General features: G+C 34.4%; 1 protein-coding gene across 1 annotated transcript; it reads left to right on the forward strand.

The window, feature by feature from the left end:
* The first annotated feature begins 9402 nt into the window (after positions 1 to 9402).
* LOC149804873 (uncharacterized) lies at positions 9403 to 16557 on the forward strand. Its single transcript, XM_089933335.1, has 3 exons — positions 9403 to 9654; positions 9988 to 10594; positions 16496 to 16557. Exons 1-3 carry the CDS (start codon positions 9403 to 9405, stop codon positions 16555 to 16557), a joined length of 921 nt encoding a protein of 306 aa, XP_089789461.1.
* Positions 16558 to 16963: the final 406 nt, after the last annotated feature.

Genomic DNA, 16963 nt, shown 5'->3' on the forward strand with positions numbered 1-16963 from the left:
TTAAGGTCAGCAGAGTACTGATTGAAGTGCAAGGGTTCACTGTATTAACGTATGCAGAGTACTGACTGTGCTACAGGGAGCCAGTATATCAGGTTACTTGATCTGTATACGATACCTATATAAGTGAATACAGTGGGGGAGGACAGCATCTTGCAAACACAAGATACGTCAAAACATTGTTGATAAAAGGATAAATTTTCATATAATGATATTGGTTATTTTTGGTAAAAGGATAAGTATAATTATATGGGATATTGTGGATGAAAGTGTAAATTAATATATAATTATATGGGTTATTGTTGATGAATGAGTAAATTAATATATAATTGTATGGATTGTTGTTGACAATATGATACATTAATATATAATTATATGGGTTATTGTTTTTAAACCGATAAAATAATATGCAATTAAATGTGTTAATTTTAATGAAAGTATATATTAATATGTAACTATCTTTGTTATTGTTGATAAAATGATAAATTTAAAAGTATAATTATATGGGTTATTGTTGATAAAAGGATAAATTAATATATAATTATATGGGTTATTGTTGATAAAAGGATAATATAATTATATGGGTTATTGTTGATAAAAGGATAAATTAATATATAATTATATGGGTTATTGTTGATTAAAGGATAAATTAATATATAATTATATGGGTTATTGCTGATAAATGATAAATTAATATATAATTATATGGTTATTGTTGACAAAAGGATGCAATTATATATATTTACATGAGTTATTTTTGATAAAAGGATAAAGATAATTGTATGGGCTTGTTCATAAAAGGGTAAATTAATATATAGTTATATGGGTTATTGTTGATGAAAGGGAAAATTAATACATAATTGTATGGGTTATTGTTGATAAAAGGGTAAATTAATATATAATTATATAGGTTATTCTTGATAAAAGGATAAATTAATATATACTTATATGGGTTAATGTTGATAAAAGGGTAAATTAATATATAATTGTATGGGTGTGTGTTGATTAAAGGTAAATTAATATATTGTAACGTGCTCCGCCCCGGGGTTAAATTCCCAGCGCAAGCTCCCTCATATTTAGAGAATTTCTTCCTGTTTCGATGGTTCGGCAATCCTCAGACTGAGACTTTGAATTGGTTGCAATAGTATAATGTACTGGTAGTACATAGTAAGTCGTCTGATAACAGACGAAATCTCTGTAGAAATAATGGCTTCTTATACTAGCTACTTGTCTGTGAGGAAATTATTTATCTAAGTATATAAACAACATAAAATCTGAATGAGAAAAATAGAGGATTTATTTTAGTCTTAACATGTCAATAAACACTTCAATATAACAGAATTCACATATTCTCTTCCTAGTCAATAAATAAATTAGTATAACAGAACGTACATATACTTATAACCAGCAGTCTCAACAGTTAGTATTAAATAATAATATTGATCAAATATAATTTACTGTAATACTTTTATAATGTTTATAGGGGTAACATTAAAATCCCAATACAAACGGATTCAAATAAATAGGATTAACAGGCGAAACGGGTGACCATTTCTTTTATGATAAAAATATAAAGTCATACAAATGTACTGAAATAGCGTTATGGAGGCCCTATATCCCTACGTAAGAGTATTCAACACTTTATCTTTGGCTTTGATTTTCCTTAGTACATAAATTTACTATTAAATTTTTATATTGCATAAATGAATGTATATTTTCTAATATTATTATTTCTACTGAGAGAATGATAACATTCCCTATCACCTTTGGAAGCCGATAATATATTGTAGTTGTATACTAACCCGATGCCAGTTGAAGGGAAACTGACTGGTTTGCGCGACACCTATATTTATAACCTTCGGTTGCACTACACAGTGTAACACTCCGCCAAAATAGTACATATTGTTAACAAGTATTTAAGACTCAATAAATACTAAATATCGTTAAATTATTGAGATACAAAACAAACATTACATGCTAATTATAGTATTACAATCTTAATCGCAAACGTATGGTCAAACACTAAAATCCTTGTGTCACACGTATAAACAGTAAACATTGGCCTCCAAACAAGTTGGTGGTGCGGGAAAATTAGAACATGCACCATCATAATGCGTTATCCTCGCAGGTGAAGGTAAGTTCATTATTTTCTTGTTGAGCATAACTTATTCTACTTAAAAACTAGTTATATCAACTGTTTATTGCTGTTCAATAATGACTGCATATACCGCGTAGTGGAAATCTGAGGTGCCTCCAATACGAAACAAAGATGGCGGACATCGTGAAATACATTGAACGTTGTACATAATATCAATCATACAGAACATTTGTTTTGTAATACATCGAACTTAACATAGTCTCAGAATATCCATCTGCATATGAAACTAGTATATTTGTATTCATGTAAAATTCGTAACAATATAATTATATGGGTTATTGCTGATAAATGATAAATTAATACTTAATTATATGGGTTTAAGAGCATTACGTATATGCATCATTCTGGTTACTTCTAATCCATTTATGCAAAAATAAAATTCTTAATAAATGATATTCATACGACTAAAATTATGTATGTTTACAAATGGGAAAGAATGTTCTATTTTGAAAAAAAGAAGTAATGTCCTTGGGTGTTATTTTTTTTTAAAGAATTGATCTTTACTTTTGGCATTGAACAAATTGTGCACTTTTGAAGCCAATTACATTTACGTATGAAAATGAGCCACGCTGTTAATTGCATAAAAAATGTTGAAGTCGATCTTCAGAACATTTTCTGATTCCAGACACAATTCTGAGCCCACTTTTTAAGGAATAAAAATGTTATTCTCTGCTCATCCATCTATGTGTCGCTCAGAACTATTATTACAATTTGTTAATATCTCTTGTCTCTAATTCAGACTCAATAGAAGTATTGAAACTCGACTTCACATGCAAATCAACTATTTAAATTGTCTCCCTGAATAGAAAATTACCTCCTAATTAAAGACTTCTAGGATTCCACAACACAATTCGACACGTTATTAAACAGTGCTATTTAAATTATCGTTTTCTGATTGTTAATTTCTTTTAAAACAAAAGTTTATGAACTTGTCTAACCACAATAGGGGTGAGATAGATCGCCATTGTCTCCTTCCTTTGACAATCTTTTCATTTTCTTTTTCTTTTCAGTAATTGAACATGCTACTATTTTACAAAACGTCATCGATATAAATAAAAATTTGAAATAACATATATCGTGACAGTTTCTGTAAGTGCTGTGGGTCCTTATTTATTAATTATGTTACTCAACTCATCTCTAATTTTCTAATTTATTTATTTGGTTTAGTCATCGTCGACATATCTGGTCACAAATCTCTCGGGCACGTTAGGGACAGTTTTTCAGTAATATAATTTTTACAACCAATATGAATTCTAAGCTTCTCCTCTGACGATTGAAGGATTCTGCAGTAGCACAGTTTCGTGTACTTACCGCATAATTTACATTCTTCCCGATCTTTAGTAGATGAACTATGGGACACAAATATGTGACATAATATTGGAATACACTTACACACTTAAAACTGCTGAAAATGTCGGTTTTAAAGTCCTCAGAATTACGTAGACAAATCTTGCCGAAAGAAATTATTTAAGGGAAACAACTCTATAATGTCGTGCTGATTCCTTACTTTATGATTTCCCTTTAAACAAGTCAATGACTATTGGTATCGATTTGGAGAAGCCAATATAGTGAAGATAAATTATTAGATATGAACTTTGCTTTTACTCCAATAAATGTCTCATACCATTTTCTTTATTTTTCTTTCTTCTTCTACTTCGCATCTCCATCCACCATCGCCACCACCACCACAATCACTTTAACTAATACTGCTACTCCTTCTTCACAATACTTGCAATTCAAGTATTTTTTTCAGATTGGTGATAAGTCTTGTCATGGTACAATGTATAATCACGAATGCTCTACAAAACAGTAGTAACAGCATGGCATGTATAATACTGCAGTGAATTAATAAGACGACGAAAAGAACCCGGCTTTCATCAAATCGTGATATCGGCACGCATTTTCTCCGAATATAATGATCGAATATGTTTTCCGGATTCACGAAGTCATACATGAAAAAATAGATTGCTTTCAAAATGTCGTCTGAATCTATATAAGAATTTTGTCTCGTACTGAAGGAAACGTACTATCTGAAGCCAGCAATTTCAGGCTTGAAAACGGCAAGAAAAATAATTAAATTTACCAAAGTTCACTGACTTTACAAACTCGATATTTTTTCGAACGAGGTCTTTTAACAAAGTAGATGTAGTCAATTTATTTGACATAATCATATTTCACTCGAACTAATCAGTACATAGATCCTACACACCTTCGTAAGAATCCGAAAAAGACGAAGATGATGATTATCGTAGCTTATCGAGACGGTGTCGTATCTGTTTCTGACTATATATTAATGTCTCGCTCATAGATGATCGAATGGTTCAAATTGTATAAAACTACTTAATATTTCACTCGCAATAAACGTAAATTTGTTTCATTTATTAGTAGCTATGTTGCACTATAAATGTTTCTTAACATTAAACAGATAATACTGATAGGCGACACATACGTTAGTAAGCTATTGAAATGGGTATCAGGCCTTATTTTAGCCCCAACATTTACAAATTTACAAATTTCACAACATTTGTTGATAATCAAACACTATTGATAAATATTTAAAGAACTTAAAGTGGCTATTGACTTTTAAAAATTATTTACATGAGACGTCATATGCACGTGCTCATGAAGTCATAGATGGTTATAAAATAGCCATTTTGTGCTACGATTCTAAACAACCATTTTGAATATCGGAATATAAAGGTACGAGTAAAGAATCTATTACAAGAATATCATTTTTGTTGTCACATGTTGGCGAAGTCAAAATAAAGATGATGTTAGTCAGTCAGCGTTCATGGATACCTGATCAGTATAAATATGTCGTGTAAACATTTATAGACCAACGTATTAAAACACACGTTTCGGCCTAAATGAAGACACAAAATGATTTTGATGTAAAACAGAGGCATTCTTATGAAATAACTATCGCTACAAACGAATAACGTATTATGGATAAGGATTGCACGAAGACAACAGTTGTAACATTATTTACCATCATGTCATCGAAATTTAAAGGAAAATTTAGGAGTGGGACTGATTTTAGCCCCACGTTAGCGATAAATTTAAGTGATTCTAAAATAATTGTCTATGGTTATACCATAATTATTTTATGTTCACTTTAACATGTATACATATGGTATTATGAAACACTGTGGGAAAACAAAAATTTTTTTCGAAATGGACGTATGTTTGTAGAACAAAAAGCCCCAAATTTTACAACCCTTTTACATCTTGAAAAAAATACAAGCAAATTTCATACGTATTTGCCTTTCTGTGTTCCTCTAAACAAAAAGTAAATGAATACACACTGGTTTTCCCATCTCTTATGTCTGTCACTATATGGACCTAAAAATGTAAACTATGCAGTATCACAAGTCACCCCCTCCCCCACTTAAAAAACAAAATAACTGACATTAAAATGCAGCGTAAATTGTATTTTGTTTTATAAATCCATTTCTCTGATCCTGTTTTGGGACGGTTTTTGCATAAATCTGAATAGTGGAATGATGGTAGGTAAGACGATGCGCTTGAAAGAAATTGTCCATTAATAACAACGACAAGCAGGCTTTTATATTATTATACTAACGGGGTCTGAAAGGTACAGAATGATGGTAAAAATAACGATTCTTGTACTTACCTTGATAATTTTAAATAGCATGTATTGATTTAATTCGTTAAGAGGCTGTATTTTATCCTAGCTTGAATTCACAGCCGTGAACTTCAATAAACCTCATCAAATTTGATAAATTACTTAGCAAACAGCTTGCGCTCCTTGAGCCGACAATAACACGGAGAAAACAAATGATTGCGCAGTAGTTCTAGATGACGAATGGGGCTCTGTTGCACAGTTCTAATTTCTACTCTGTAATGCGAATACATGTAGCAAGTATATTTTGTTCCTAAAGGGAGAAATATTTGTTTGGACATATTAATACTTGAAGGAAAATCACGAGCCAACACACTCTCTCCCTCTCTTTATATATATATATATATATATATATATATATATATATATATATATATATATATATATATATATATATATATATATATATATATATATATATATATATATATATATATATACCAAATTTCCTACATTGTCAACATTGACATTGTTACGACTATATTGTCATAAACTATGTAACGTTAAGAAGCAAAACCTACATGATCTGTACAATTTAGCAAATAATTTAATTTTGAAAGTTGTAAAATGAAAATATAACAGGAACTTATAGCATTATGAACTGAATCCAGATAATCCTTAAAAGTTTTATTCGAGTCCAAAAGGATCGAATGGTCTGAATGAATTTCAAATTCATGAATGTACGTACCAAAATTGTCCCATACTAATATTATAGTCAATGAGTACTTTGTAATTCAAACGAATAATTCTAGCAAATGTTTCCTCTCAAATTATCTAAACCAACTTCCACTGGTGTTCTAACTTTGAATATTGAGTGTGTTGATGTGCCTGTAGTCTTGAATATGCTAAATTGCCAATAGCCTGCAGTGTAATGATGTGCCAAGTATTTTGATATAGCACAATAATATAATCCAAAATGTCCTTGTCTGAATTTACTATAATTCCCAATGAATACTTCTGTTCTATAATATTGCTGATATTTTATAATTCCAGTGAATAATAATTTGAGTAAATAATTGCACCTAAATTAAAAACTATGCACAACAATTAGATTGAATCTGATTCATACGTTAAGGAATGCATGAGTGATGTTTCAAGTTAACGACATTATATAAAACCAAAGACACAATAATATAGTCAGGATGCATGTCAGTGTCCTCTATAATACATTCAAAGCTGTGAACAAGTTTCCGAATTTCCAAGTGAGAATCGTCAGGATCACCAGTAGTTAACTTAAACCTTTCGACACGAATGATTCATAATTCGATATAATAAAATCAGACTGTGGTTAGTTTTGTCCAACAAATATATTGCTTCGAATACATGGCCATGATATTGATTTCTAAGAAATAAGTGCATTTTTTTAACAGTTCTGTCTTTATTATATTGCTTATGCTTTAACTTACAGCAATGAGAAATGATGTGCTCTATTGTTCTGCAATAAGTGCACCTGGGAAGAGGTAAGTGTTTCTGATAAATCTAATCAGACTTTTGATTCTTATAAGTTGTGCCAGATTGAAAGATTGAAATTCATAAATAATCGCACGATGCAGAGTCAGTTTCTTACTAAGAACGTAGTAAGAGAAGGATCTACTCACAAATGAAACTTTGTGAGTCACTAAACAGTCGTCAGCTGTTCATGTAGCTTTTTCCAAAGTGTCCATATGGTGTTATCAAGACAAGTCTTGACGTCACTATGGACGCTGTTCTTGAACTCTTCGAGTAATATGACTTGTCTCCGTTTATCATAATTTTTATCAAAAGTTTTATATGTATACCACAAGTCAAATAGTTTTTCAATTTCCCTAGGCAACTCGACATTTGTTTGGCTATTTATTTTTTTCATTTTGCAATTACGAGGCCTCTGTTGATATGCCTCAGGTTCCACCGCATAACCCTTCAAGATACATTCCTTGACGAAATCCTAATCAGCACTTGCTTCTACTGATAGAGAATTAAAAACTTCACTAGCTTTGGCAGTAATTGCATTCTGCAATAACAAGGCCTAGTGCTCTCTTGACCATTAGCTGTTTTCGGCTATTTATTTCAGAAAGACGAAAGTATTTATCCACACCTTTTTCTTTAAAAGGTGTTTCAAAACTGATATTTTTGGGAACATCAAAACCTGAACTTCATGAGTGAATTTTGTTCTACGTGCCAGGTCTAATTCTTTAAATTTGAATTTTATTTCCATGTCTCTGTCTTCTTTTTGTATTTGCAATTTTATTTGCGTCTCTTTTTCATTTACCGTTCATCTCTTTCTCTTTCTACCTTCTGCATCTGCATCTCGTCTCTTTCTCATTTTCTTCTCTTATTTTTAAATTGAAGGTCTCTTTTTCTCTCTCTTTCTTTTTTTAATATTTTTATTTTCATCATTTCCTTTCTATGCTAAAGTTTTTTTAAAACAAAATTCTATTCCCGTCTATTTTTTATTTTAAATTCTGTTAATTTATAATGCAGAAATGGATAGAGTTTACTAATTCATTCCGAAACACTTGCATCAATAATGTTGTTTTCCACCAAGACCTTAACTTAAAACGTTTTAATTTCCTGTTTTGACTTACATTCTAAATAGAATAGTATTTGCCAAGCTCCAGCACCTATCTTTTCATAAAGACTCCAACCATTTCTGGGTCGGATTGGAAGCAAGCCTCATCACCCAGGATGACATTGTGAAATTTACTTATCAAAGTTATAAAATATAAGAGGAACTTGCAGTATTATGAATTGAATCCAAAATAATATTTACAAGTTCTATTCAAGTCCAAAAGAATCGAATGTTTCGAATGAATTTCATATCCTCGAATGTATCACAATCGCACTGTCCATAATTCCTTTTAATAATTTACAGTAGTCCAAAAATGATGTTCTAGTCTAATGAATACTTTGCAATTCCAATAAATAATCATAACAAACGTCTCCTCTCAAATTATCTAAATAAATCCTTAAACACATCTGCAGACTGATTTAACATACGAAACAAAAATTCCAAATAGGAATGATTTCATTGCTCTAGTCTCTCCTTATATACACCTTCAAGAGTCTATTATGACTACATGTCACAATAAATCCCATGTAATAGACCTAACCACTCAATCTAATATTTCACAATACCTATTCACTTAACTTAACTCATCTAATGGCTGTAAAAGGAGGAGGGTTGGGTGTGGGGCTAGCAACCCGACCCTGTAAAACCCAATTTGCTACATAAACGCCAACAGAAGAAAAACCACAAACTGAAAGCCGAGGGAGGAAGGGTCTTCTTCTGGAAGATTTATGATGCTATGTGGTGAAGGCCGGACAAAGAAGACTGATGACAGGAGAGATGCTACTGTTTTCAGGACATGAGGGAGATAATGCGCCTCATACACAGGGGGTGGGGCTCTTGCTGTCAAAGCAAGCATATAATGCACTGATAGAATGGGAACCACATGGTCCCAGAATCCTCACGGCAACGTTTAGGACCAAGAAGGAGAAAATAAAGATGAACGTCATGCAGTGCTACGCCCCAACAAATGACGGTGAAGAAAAAGATAAGGACCAGTTTTAAAACAGACTACAGAATATAGTAGAGAACATCCCAGACAAAGACATCAACATCCTCATGGGTGACTTCAATGCCAAAGTTGGGTCAGACAACACAGGGTACGAACAAACCATCCGGATCCACGGCCTGGGCAAGATGAACGAAAATGGAGAGAGATTTGCAGAACTTTGTGCACTGAACAACCTGGTCGTTGGGGGTACCATCTTTCCCCACAAGAGAATCCAGAAGAACACATGGATATTGCCAGAAAATCAGATTGACCACATCTGCATAGCCAAGAAGTTCAGAAGATCCATGCAAGATGTGAGGGTGAAGAGAGGAGCAGATGTGGCATCTGACCACCACTTAGTTGTCTCAAGGCTGAAACTTAAGCTGAAGAAGAACCGGATGGGCACAAAAGAGAAGAAAACAAAGTATAACATCAGCCTGTTGAAAGATGAAAAAACTAAAGAAGAATACAGACTGACGCTTAACAACAAGTACCACCTGCTACAAGAGCTTCTTGAAGATGAGGAAGACAATGCAAACAACAGATGGCAGAAAGTTAAAGAGGCAATATAATCAACATGCCAAGAAGTACTAGGTCCCATGAAGCACCAACAGAAATATTGGATTTCAACTGAAACATTGCGCAAAATACAGAAACGTAAACAGAAAAGAGCAGCAGTAAATATCAGTAGGACAAGAACTATAAAAGTAAAGGTACAGAAAGAGTACACTGACGCCCACAGAGAAGTGAAAAGAAGCATCAAGATAGACAAGAGAATCTATGTTGAAGGAATGGCAGCAGAGGCAGAAGAAGCGACAAGAAGTGGAAAAATGAAGAAGCTGTATGACATCACCAAGAAGCTGTCCGGCAAGTACAGCAAAACAGAGAGACCCGTAAAGGACATTCAGGGAAAGACCATAGCAAGTACAGAACACCAAATTAAGAGATGGTCAGAACATTTTGAAGAACTGTTGAACAGGCCAGATCCACTAAATCCCCCAGGAATCCAACCAGCCAATGCAGATCTCCCCATAAGCTGTGACAATATCACCAGAGACGAGATCAGGAAAGCCATCACCCAGATGAAGAACAACAAGGCAGCTGAACCTGATGGCATCCCAGCAGAAGCCCCCAGAGCAGACTTAGATGCTTCAGCGGCAATACTATGCCACCTCTTTGAGAACATATGGAAGGAAGAAGAAATACCGATTGACTGGAAGGAGGGACACCTCATCAAGATGCCAAAGAAAGGAGACTTCAGCAACTGCTCCAACTACAGAGGAATCACACTCTTATCAATACCAGGGAAAGTCTTCAACCGGCTCCTCTTGGAGAGGATGAAGGAGGCCGTTGACCCACATTTAGGAGATGAGCAAGCAGGCTTCCGGCAGAACAGATCGTGTATGGACCAAATAGCTACTTTTCCCATCATAGTCGAACAATCGTTGGAGTGAAATTCTTCACTCTACATCAACTTTTTCGATTATGAGAAGGCATTCGACAGCGTGGACAGAGAGACACTCTGGAAACTTCTTCGCCACTATGGCATCCCAACCAAGCTGGTGAACCTGATCAAGAACACTTAGAACGGAATGTCCTGCAGAGTCATTTATACAGGACAGCACACAGACAGCTTCCTAGTGCAGACTGGGATGAGGCAAGGCTGCTTGCAGTCGCCGTTTCTCTTCCTTCTCGCCATCGACTGGATTATGAAGACGTCCACCAATGGGCGGAGAAATGGGATCGAATGGACATTGTGGAGTCAACTTGTGGACCTGGGCTTTGCCGATGACCTGACACTCTTGTCCCATAGTCAGCAGCAAATGCAGGACAAGACCGACGTACTGGAAGTCACACCGGCACAGGTTGGCCTCAGCATCGACAAAGACAAGACCAAGACCCTCAAGATCAATTATGCCAGTAACAACTCAATCACACTGCAGGGAAATCCCCTGGAAAAGGTGGAGTCCTTCACGGACCTGGGCAGCATTATCAACCAGCAGGGTGGCATAGACGAAGTAGTCATGGCAAGGATCGGAAAGGCGAGAGCAGCTTTCATACAGCTCAAGAACATCTGGAGCTCCAAAGAAATTTCTTTAACTACCAAGATCAGACTGTTCAACTCCAGTCAGGTGGGGTTGGATAGGACACACCCTACGTAAGCCGCCAACCAACATTACCAGACAAGCATTGAAATGGAACCCTCAAGGCAAGCGTAGAAGGTGACGAACAAGAAACACCCGGCGACGCGACCTTGAGGCGGACATAATTAAGATGGGTCACACCTGGAGTCAGCTTGAAGGGATAGCACAGGACAAAAGCCTCTGGCGATCTTTTGTGGGCGGCCTATAACCCGGCTGGGGTGACGAGCAAAACTAACGCATTTCCTTAGGGAACACCTTTCATTCCGAAGCCATGAAAGCTGCTCAATACCGAGATCCACTGTGAAATATCAGACGCTTTGTTGAAAGTGGAATATGTATTTGCAGTTTATTGATCAATACAATTTACACCTAAAAGACTTCTTGGATTCCACAACAAACCGAGAACGATGATGTCTCGGTATCCAAAATATATATTCTCAATTTGTTTTTTCTTTAAATATGCAAGTTATGAACAATGACCAGCATATTTCTGTGTTTCAAAATACACATTATATTAAGGATTTGCAATTAATATATTATTTCATAATCGACTTGCAATTAATATAATTAAGTCATAACGGATTGAAATATTAAAATGTATGATTCAAAATGAGAAGCTATTACAAACCTCTGCATAAGTTTCAAAATTAATTATAAATAGAAGAATGGAATAACGCACAGCTGTATAAGGTTACGCAAGGAATATTCGCTAATACATTAGGTGAACTTTTTACTTATTGCGAACATATAAAAGGTCTTTTGAAGATTTTTGCTTGACACAGATGTCTCTTTATTACGACAAGATGTATTACGTATTGATTAATGCAAAAGTTAGGTTTGAGTTATTTGTTTACAAAAATCCCTCAAGTGTTTTATAATATCATGTACCTTGAAGGACCTGCAAGACATATCAACGAGTGCGTGCCGCATGCACATTGAAGACATTTCATTAGGATCCTAATTCAACAAGGCATTTGTCATGTTGATTTTTTGCAGTGGCGTCGCTAGAGGGGTGCGAGGGGTGCGGACCGCACCGGGTGACACCATCTCAGAGAGGTGACACCAAAATGAAAACTTGCAAATTTTACAGAGCTCACACCGCTCGGTCTAGTCGGATTTCATAAGCGGATAACCGATCATAGTTAAATACATGACTAGCAGGCACAGCAGTGGCGTCGCTAGGGATGCGGGGGGTGCGGACTGCACCGGGTGACACCATCAGAGGGGGTGACACCAAAATGACATTACTAAGGATTCTGTATGGTCTGTTACGGAAGGAGGACCATGGGGGTGACACCATGAGCTACCGCACTGGGTGACACCAACCCGAGTGACGCCACTGATTTTTAGCTTGTTTCTTCTTTGGTTTAACGTATAATCATATAGAGTATAGGATGAAAACACTACTGCGATATATTTTAAGGTAATTTGCATTATATAGATCAGTACATATTGTCCCCAGTACATATTGTCCCTTTCGTACCTTTAGTCTCTCCTTATATACACCTTCAATAATCTATTATGACTGCATGTCACAATATACCCCATGTGACAGTCCTAACCGCTCAATCTAATATATCACAATACCTATTCCCTTAACTCATCTAATGGGAAATTTCTTAAATCTGCTAAGAACCCACCTGACACAACCAGCCAATAAGAAACTATCCCAAACTTGTCGACAGGAAATTTAACATTTATTTATAGGTTATATGGAATCTACAGGCACTGTTTTATCTGAAAAAAACAAAAAAAAACAAACAGAATTTATACGCGAGTTCAAACATAGCCGTATATTGCCTTCATATAGATAATCATTACAATTTACAATGAACACAAGCTATATTCTACACTCTACAGTGGACCCATTTCAATGTAGTCCGAGATTTAATGTGTTGAAGGGACCTAATATAACAGCAAAATGTAAGTACAGGTTAATTTCATATGGCAGACATGGAAGACCAGAATAACTCAAACTCAGGTCATACGTCAGATATCTTATTAGTTAAGCCGTGTTTTTGATGTGAGAGTGAGAATTTGTTTTAAAATCTCAAAGACAAGTAATTCCACCCCACCCCACATGCTTTGAACTGCTCGCATTAATTATTTTTCTAGAACACTCCCTGTCGCGTTTGGAACAAATTTGATACAATAAGTGGCAACATGCTACAGAGGAGAAATTTCCACACTTGATCAAGTTCTCCACCCCACCACAATCACCCTCCTGTATGAGAAATAATACTCTAACGACTTTTGTATTGTAGTAAAACTGACTGACTCACAGACTAAGTAACTTGAGATAAGCAGTACCAGTGCTGTTCATGTTTTTGGAAACACATTATGCATAATGTTTTAAAAAACTTGTTCCTTTCCGATGTAAGGTTTTGTTTATTCTCAAGCTAGCATCAACTTTCAAATCACATTTGTTTCATGAGATAAATATTCATATATGTTTTGCATTTCAATCTTTGCATATTTCTTTCATGGATATTCATGAAGCTCCTTACTGGAGCTTAATACTTTATATATAGTTTCGAAAAGCCAACGGTAATTATTTTGAAGATCTCTATGTACCGTGCACGTGCTACTCGTATAATAGCAATACAATGAAGTTATTTCGCACCTAAATACCATAAATAATCGCATATTTGGGTGCAATGACTTATGGGTATTGTGTTGCACACAGGTACAACTATAACGTCTGCTGTGTGTCAATTACACTGCGATGAAAGCAACGTATGGATGGTGCAGAAGCGGAGGCGCAGATATCGAATAACAAGTCCTTTCCATTTCCAAGTAGACAATGCAATTTCCGTTGTTTTAAGCAAAGAACCAATATTGGACAATCTCGAGAATTACACATAGCTACGTACTATATAGACTAGTGCCGCCATTCCAGTAAAGTACAAAGATTTTTTATTGGACGAAATGCAGTAAAATTAAATTTTGAACTAGTAAGGCTGCAACGATATAGTTTATTGAGAAGTGCTCCTACAAATTAAACTGTTACATGTGCGTTCATTCACTTTAGTATAATGACTTTAATTGCACAGAAAGCTTCATAATGGGATCGGTTCTATATTGTCTGACCAACGCATTTTCTTAGGGAAGGCCTTTCATTCCGATGCCATGAATGCTGCTTAATACCGATACCCACTGTGAAATATCAGACGCTTTGTTAAAAGTGGAATATGCATTTTTCGTTTATTGATCCACACAATCTACACCTAAAAGACACGTACTCTGGAGGAAAATATTGATTTTATCAATAAAAGAGAGTGATGATGTCACGGTATCCAAAATAATTATTCTCAATTTGTTTTCGTTAAATATGCAAGTTATGAACAATGACCAACACATTTCTATGTTTCAAAATACACACTCTATTAAGGATTTGCAATTAATGTATTAATTCAAAATCGACTTGCAATTAATATAATCAAGTCATAATGGATTGAAATATAAAAATATATGATTCAAAATGAGAAGCTATCATAAACTTCTGCATAGGTTTCAAAATTAATTATAAATAAAAGAAAAGAATGACGCACAGCTGTATAAGGTTACGCACGGAATATTCGCTTATACATTAGATGAACGTTTCTTTTTATTGCGAACGTATGAAAGGTTTTTTGAAGACTTTTTCTTGACACAGATGTCTCTTTATTACGACAAGATGTATTACGTATTGATTAATGCAAAAGTTATGTTTGAATTATTTGTTTAGAAAAATCGCTCAAGTATTTTCTGATATTATGAAATTAAAGGACATGTTCTGACATATCAACGAGTGCATGCCGCACGCACATTGAATACATTTAATTAAGATCGTAATTGAACAAGTCATTTATCAGGTTTACGTTTAGGTTGTTTCTTCTCTTGTTTAACGTTTGACCATATAGACTATAGGATGAAAATACTACTGCGACATATTTTAAGGTAAGTTGCATTATATAGATAGTACATATTGTCCCTTAGACTCCAAAAGTAAAATGTCTGCGAGATAGATGATGTTATACATTTAAATTTCCTATTACCAAACTTTCTATTTGAATCAAAGGCAAATATACGCAATGCAGTTTCTGAGACTCATTTCTTAGTATTGAACCATCCGAAGTATGATCTCACATTTTTTTAGTAGTATTATTAAAGTAAACTGCTTTCTTGCAAGAGTAACATAAAATGTACTTAAATATTACAGCCAACCTAATACTCATTTTCGTGATGAACTTGTTTTTGAAAATCCTATTCATTAAGTGCAATCGGTCCTAGTGACTCTTTTCGTGTTGCAATGTGTATTATCCATGAGATTATGAAACGATAGTAACGATATAAAATCTACATTTTTAATATCTGAAAGTTTTGCACTGGTAATTATGGACACCTCGAAAACAAATAGAAGAGATGTTCTCTCGATGAACTTCGGTCGTACAAGTTTGGGTTTTGATTTAGCGCAATATACAAGGACTATTTCCTGCCATTGGTTGTGAAGTGACCTCTAGACGTTTACATGTTTAACATTTGATCAATTTTATTATGTCTGTTGATGATTTGGTGAAATGAAACTAATTATCAAAACAACAAAAATATGAAGAATGATTCAATATAATGAAGATTTCAAGATAATCAGCATCAAAGTGTAAGGGAAGCAAAAACTAGATTTTGGCATTAAGTGATGGATAAGGGCTTATCGAGAATACAAAGAAACTGAAGAAAAGAAGCAGAAAAAGACTTACCTCTTCTGAGTTGAATTTGCTCCTTATGCGCGCTAAAGATTACAACGGGATATAACTTTCTGATAATTATGTTCAATAATAACTGGATACTTCATTAGTTTTAAAAATCATCCTTTTCGTTCCCTAATCTTATGTCTTAAATACATTGCCAGCGAATTGTACTCCATAATTAATTTGTCGAAATTATTCAATATATTGAAATCGGGTTAGTTTTGACGTTTTCCAGGTGTAAATCAGTTTTATTTTAACAGCAATTAAATCTTATGGATTTTTTTTTACAGGATATTATGCTCTTATTAACACCTTCAAAAGGCGGTCTCTTTTTAAGGTGACCTGTATTTAATGTATTATTTAAGATTCATGCAAGTAATCACGTTTCCAGCGTACGTCCGCTACCTCGAATGTAATTTGTTTTATCAAGGTCATTATAAACAATTACCTATATTTTTCATTAAACATAAAGGACACGAACATACGGCTTATTAGACATTTGAAACGTTGTTTTGCATTTGCATTCCGGATTAATATGTATTTCTCATTTCTTGATAGCTTTTAACAGCATTATTCATCTGCAACTGAATGCGTACTATCGAGGACGATGGTAACTAGTTCATGTTCGAATCTGATTTTCTTCACCGAACCCCCAATAAGTTAAAAAATCGAAACAAGCCGACCCCGCTCTCGTAAATATAAAATTTCATTTCATATCCATGACGTAGATAGATAACATTTTCTTGTATAATACAGAA

The sequence above is a fragment of the Sinohyriopsis cumingii genome, chromosome 2, assembly GCF_028554795.1.
Source record: "Sinohyriopsis cumingii isolate HCF-2022 chromosome 2, ASM2855479v2, whole genome shotgun sequence".
Classification (NCBI taxonomy): Eukaryota; Metazoa; Mollusca; class Bivalvia; order Unionida; family Unionidae; genus Sinohyriopsis; species Sinohyriopsis cumingii.

What these genes read in the sequence shown, in the direction of transcription:
- LOC149804873 (XM_089933335.1), top strand. Translation starts at nt 9,403, where the DNA reads ATGGGTGACTTCAATGCCAAAGTTGGGTCAGACAACACAGGGTACGAA. An exon ending in GATCCATGCAAGATGTGAGG is followed by an intron (nt 9,655 to 9,987) that starts GTGAAGAGAGGA and finishes CGCAAAATACAG; the next exon opens with AAACGTAAACAGAAAAGAGC. An exon ending in GCCAAAGAAAGGAGACTTCA is followed by an intron (nt 10,595 to 16,495) that starts GCAACTGCTCCA and finishes TTTTTTTTACAG; the next exon opens with GATATTATGCTCTTATTAAC.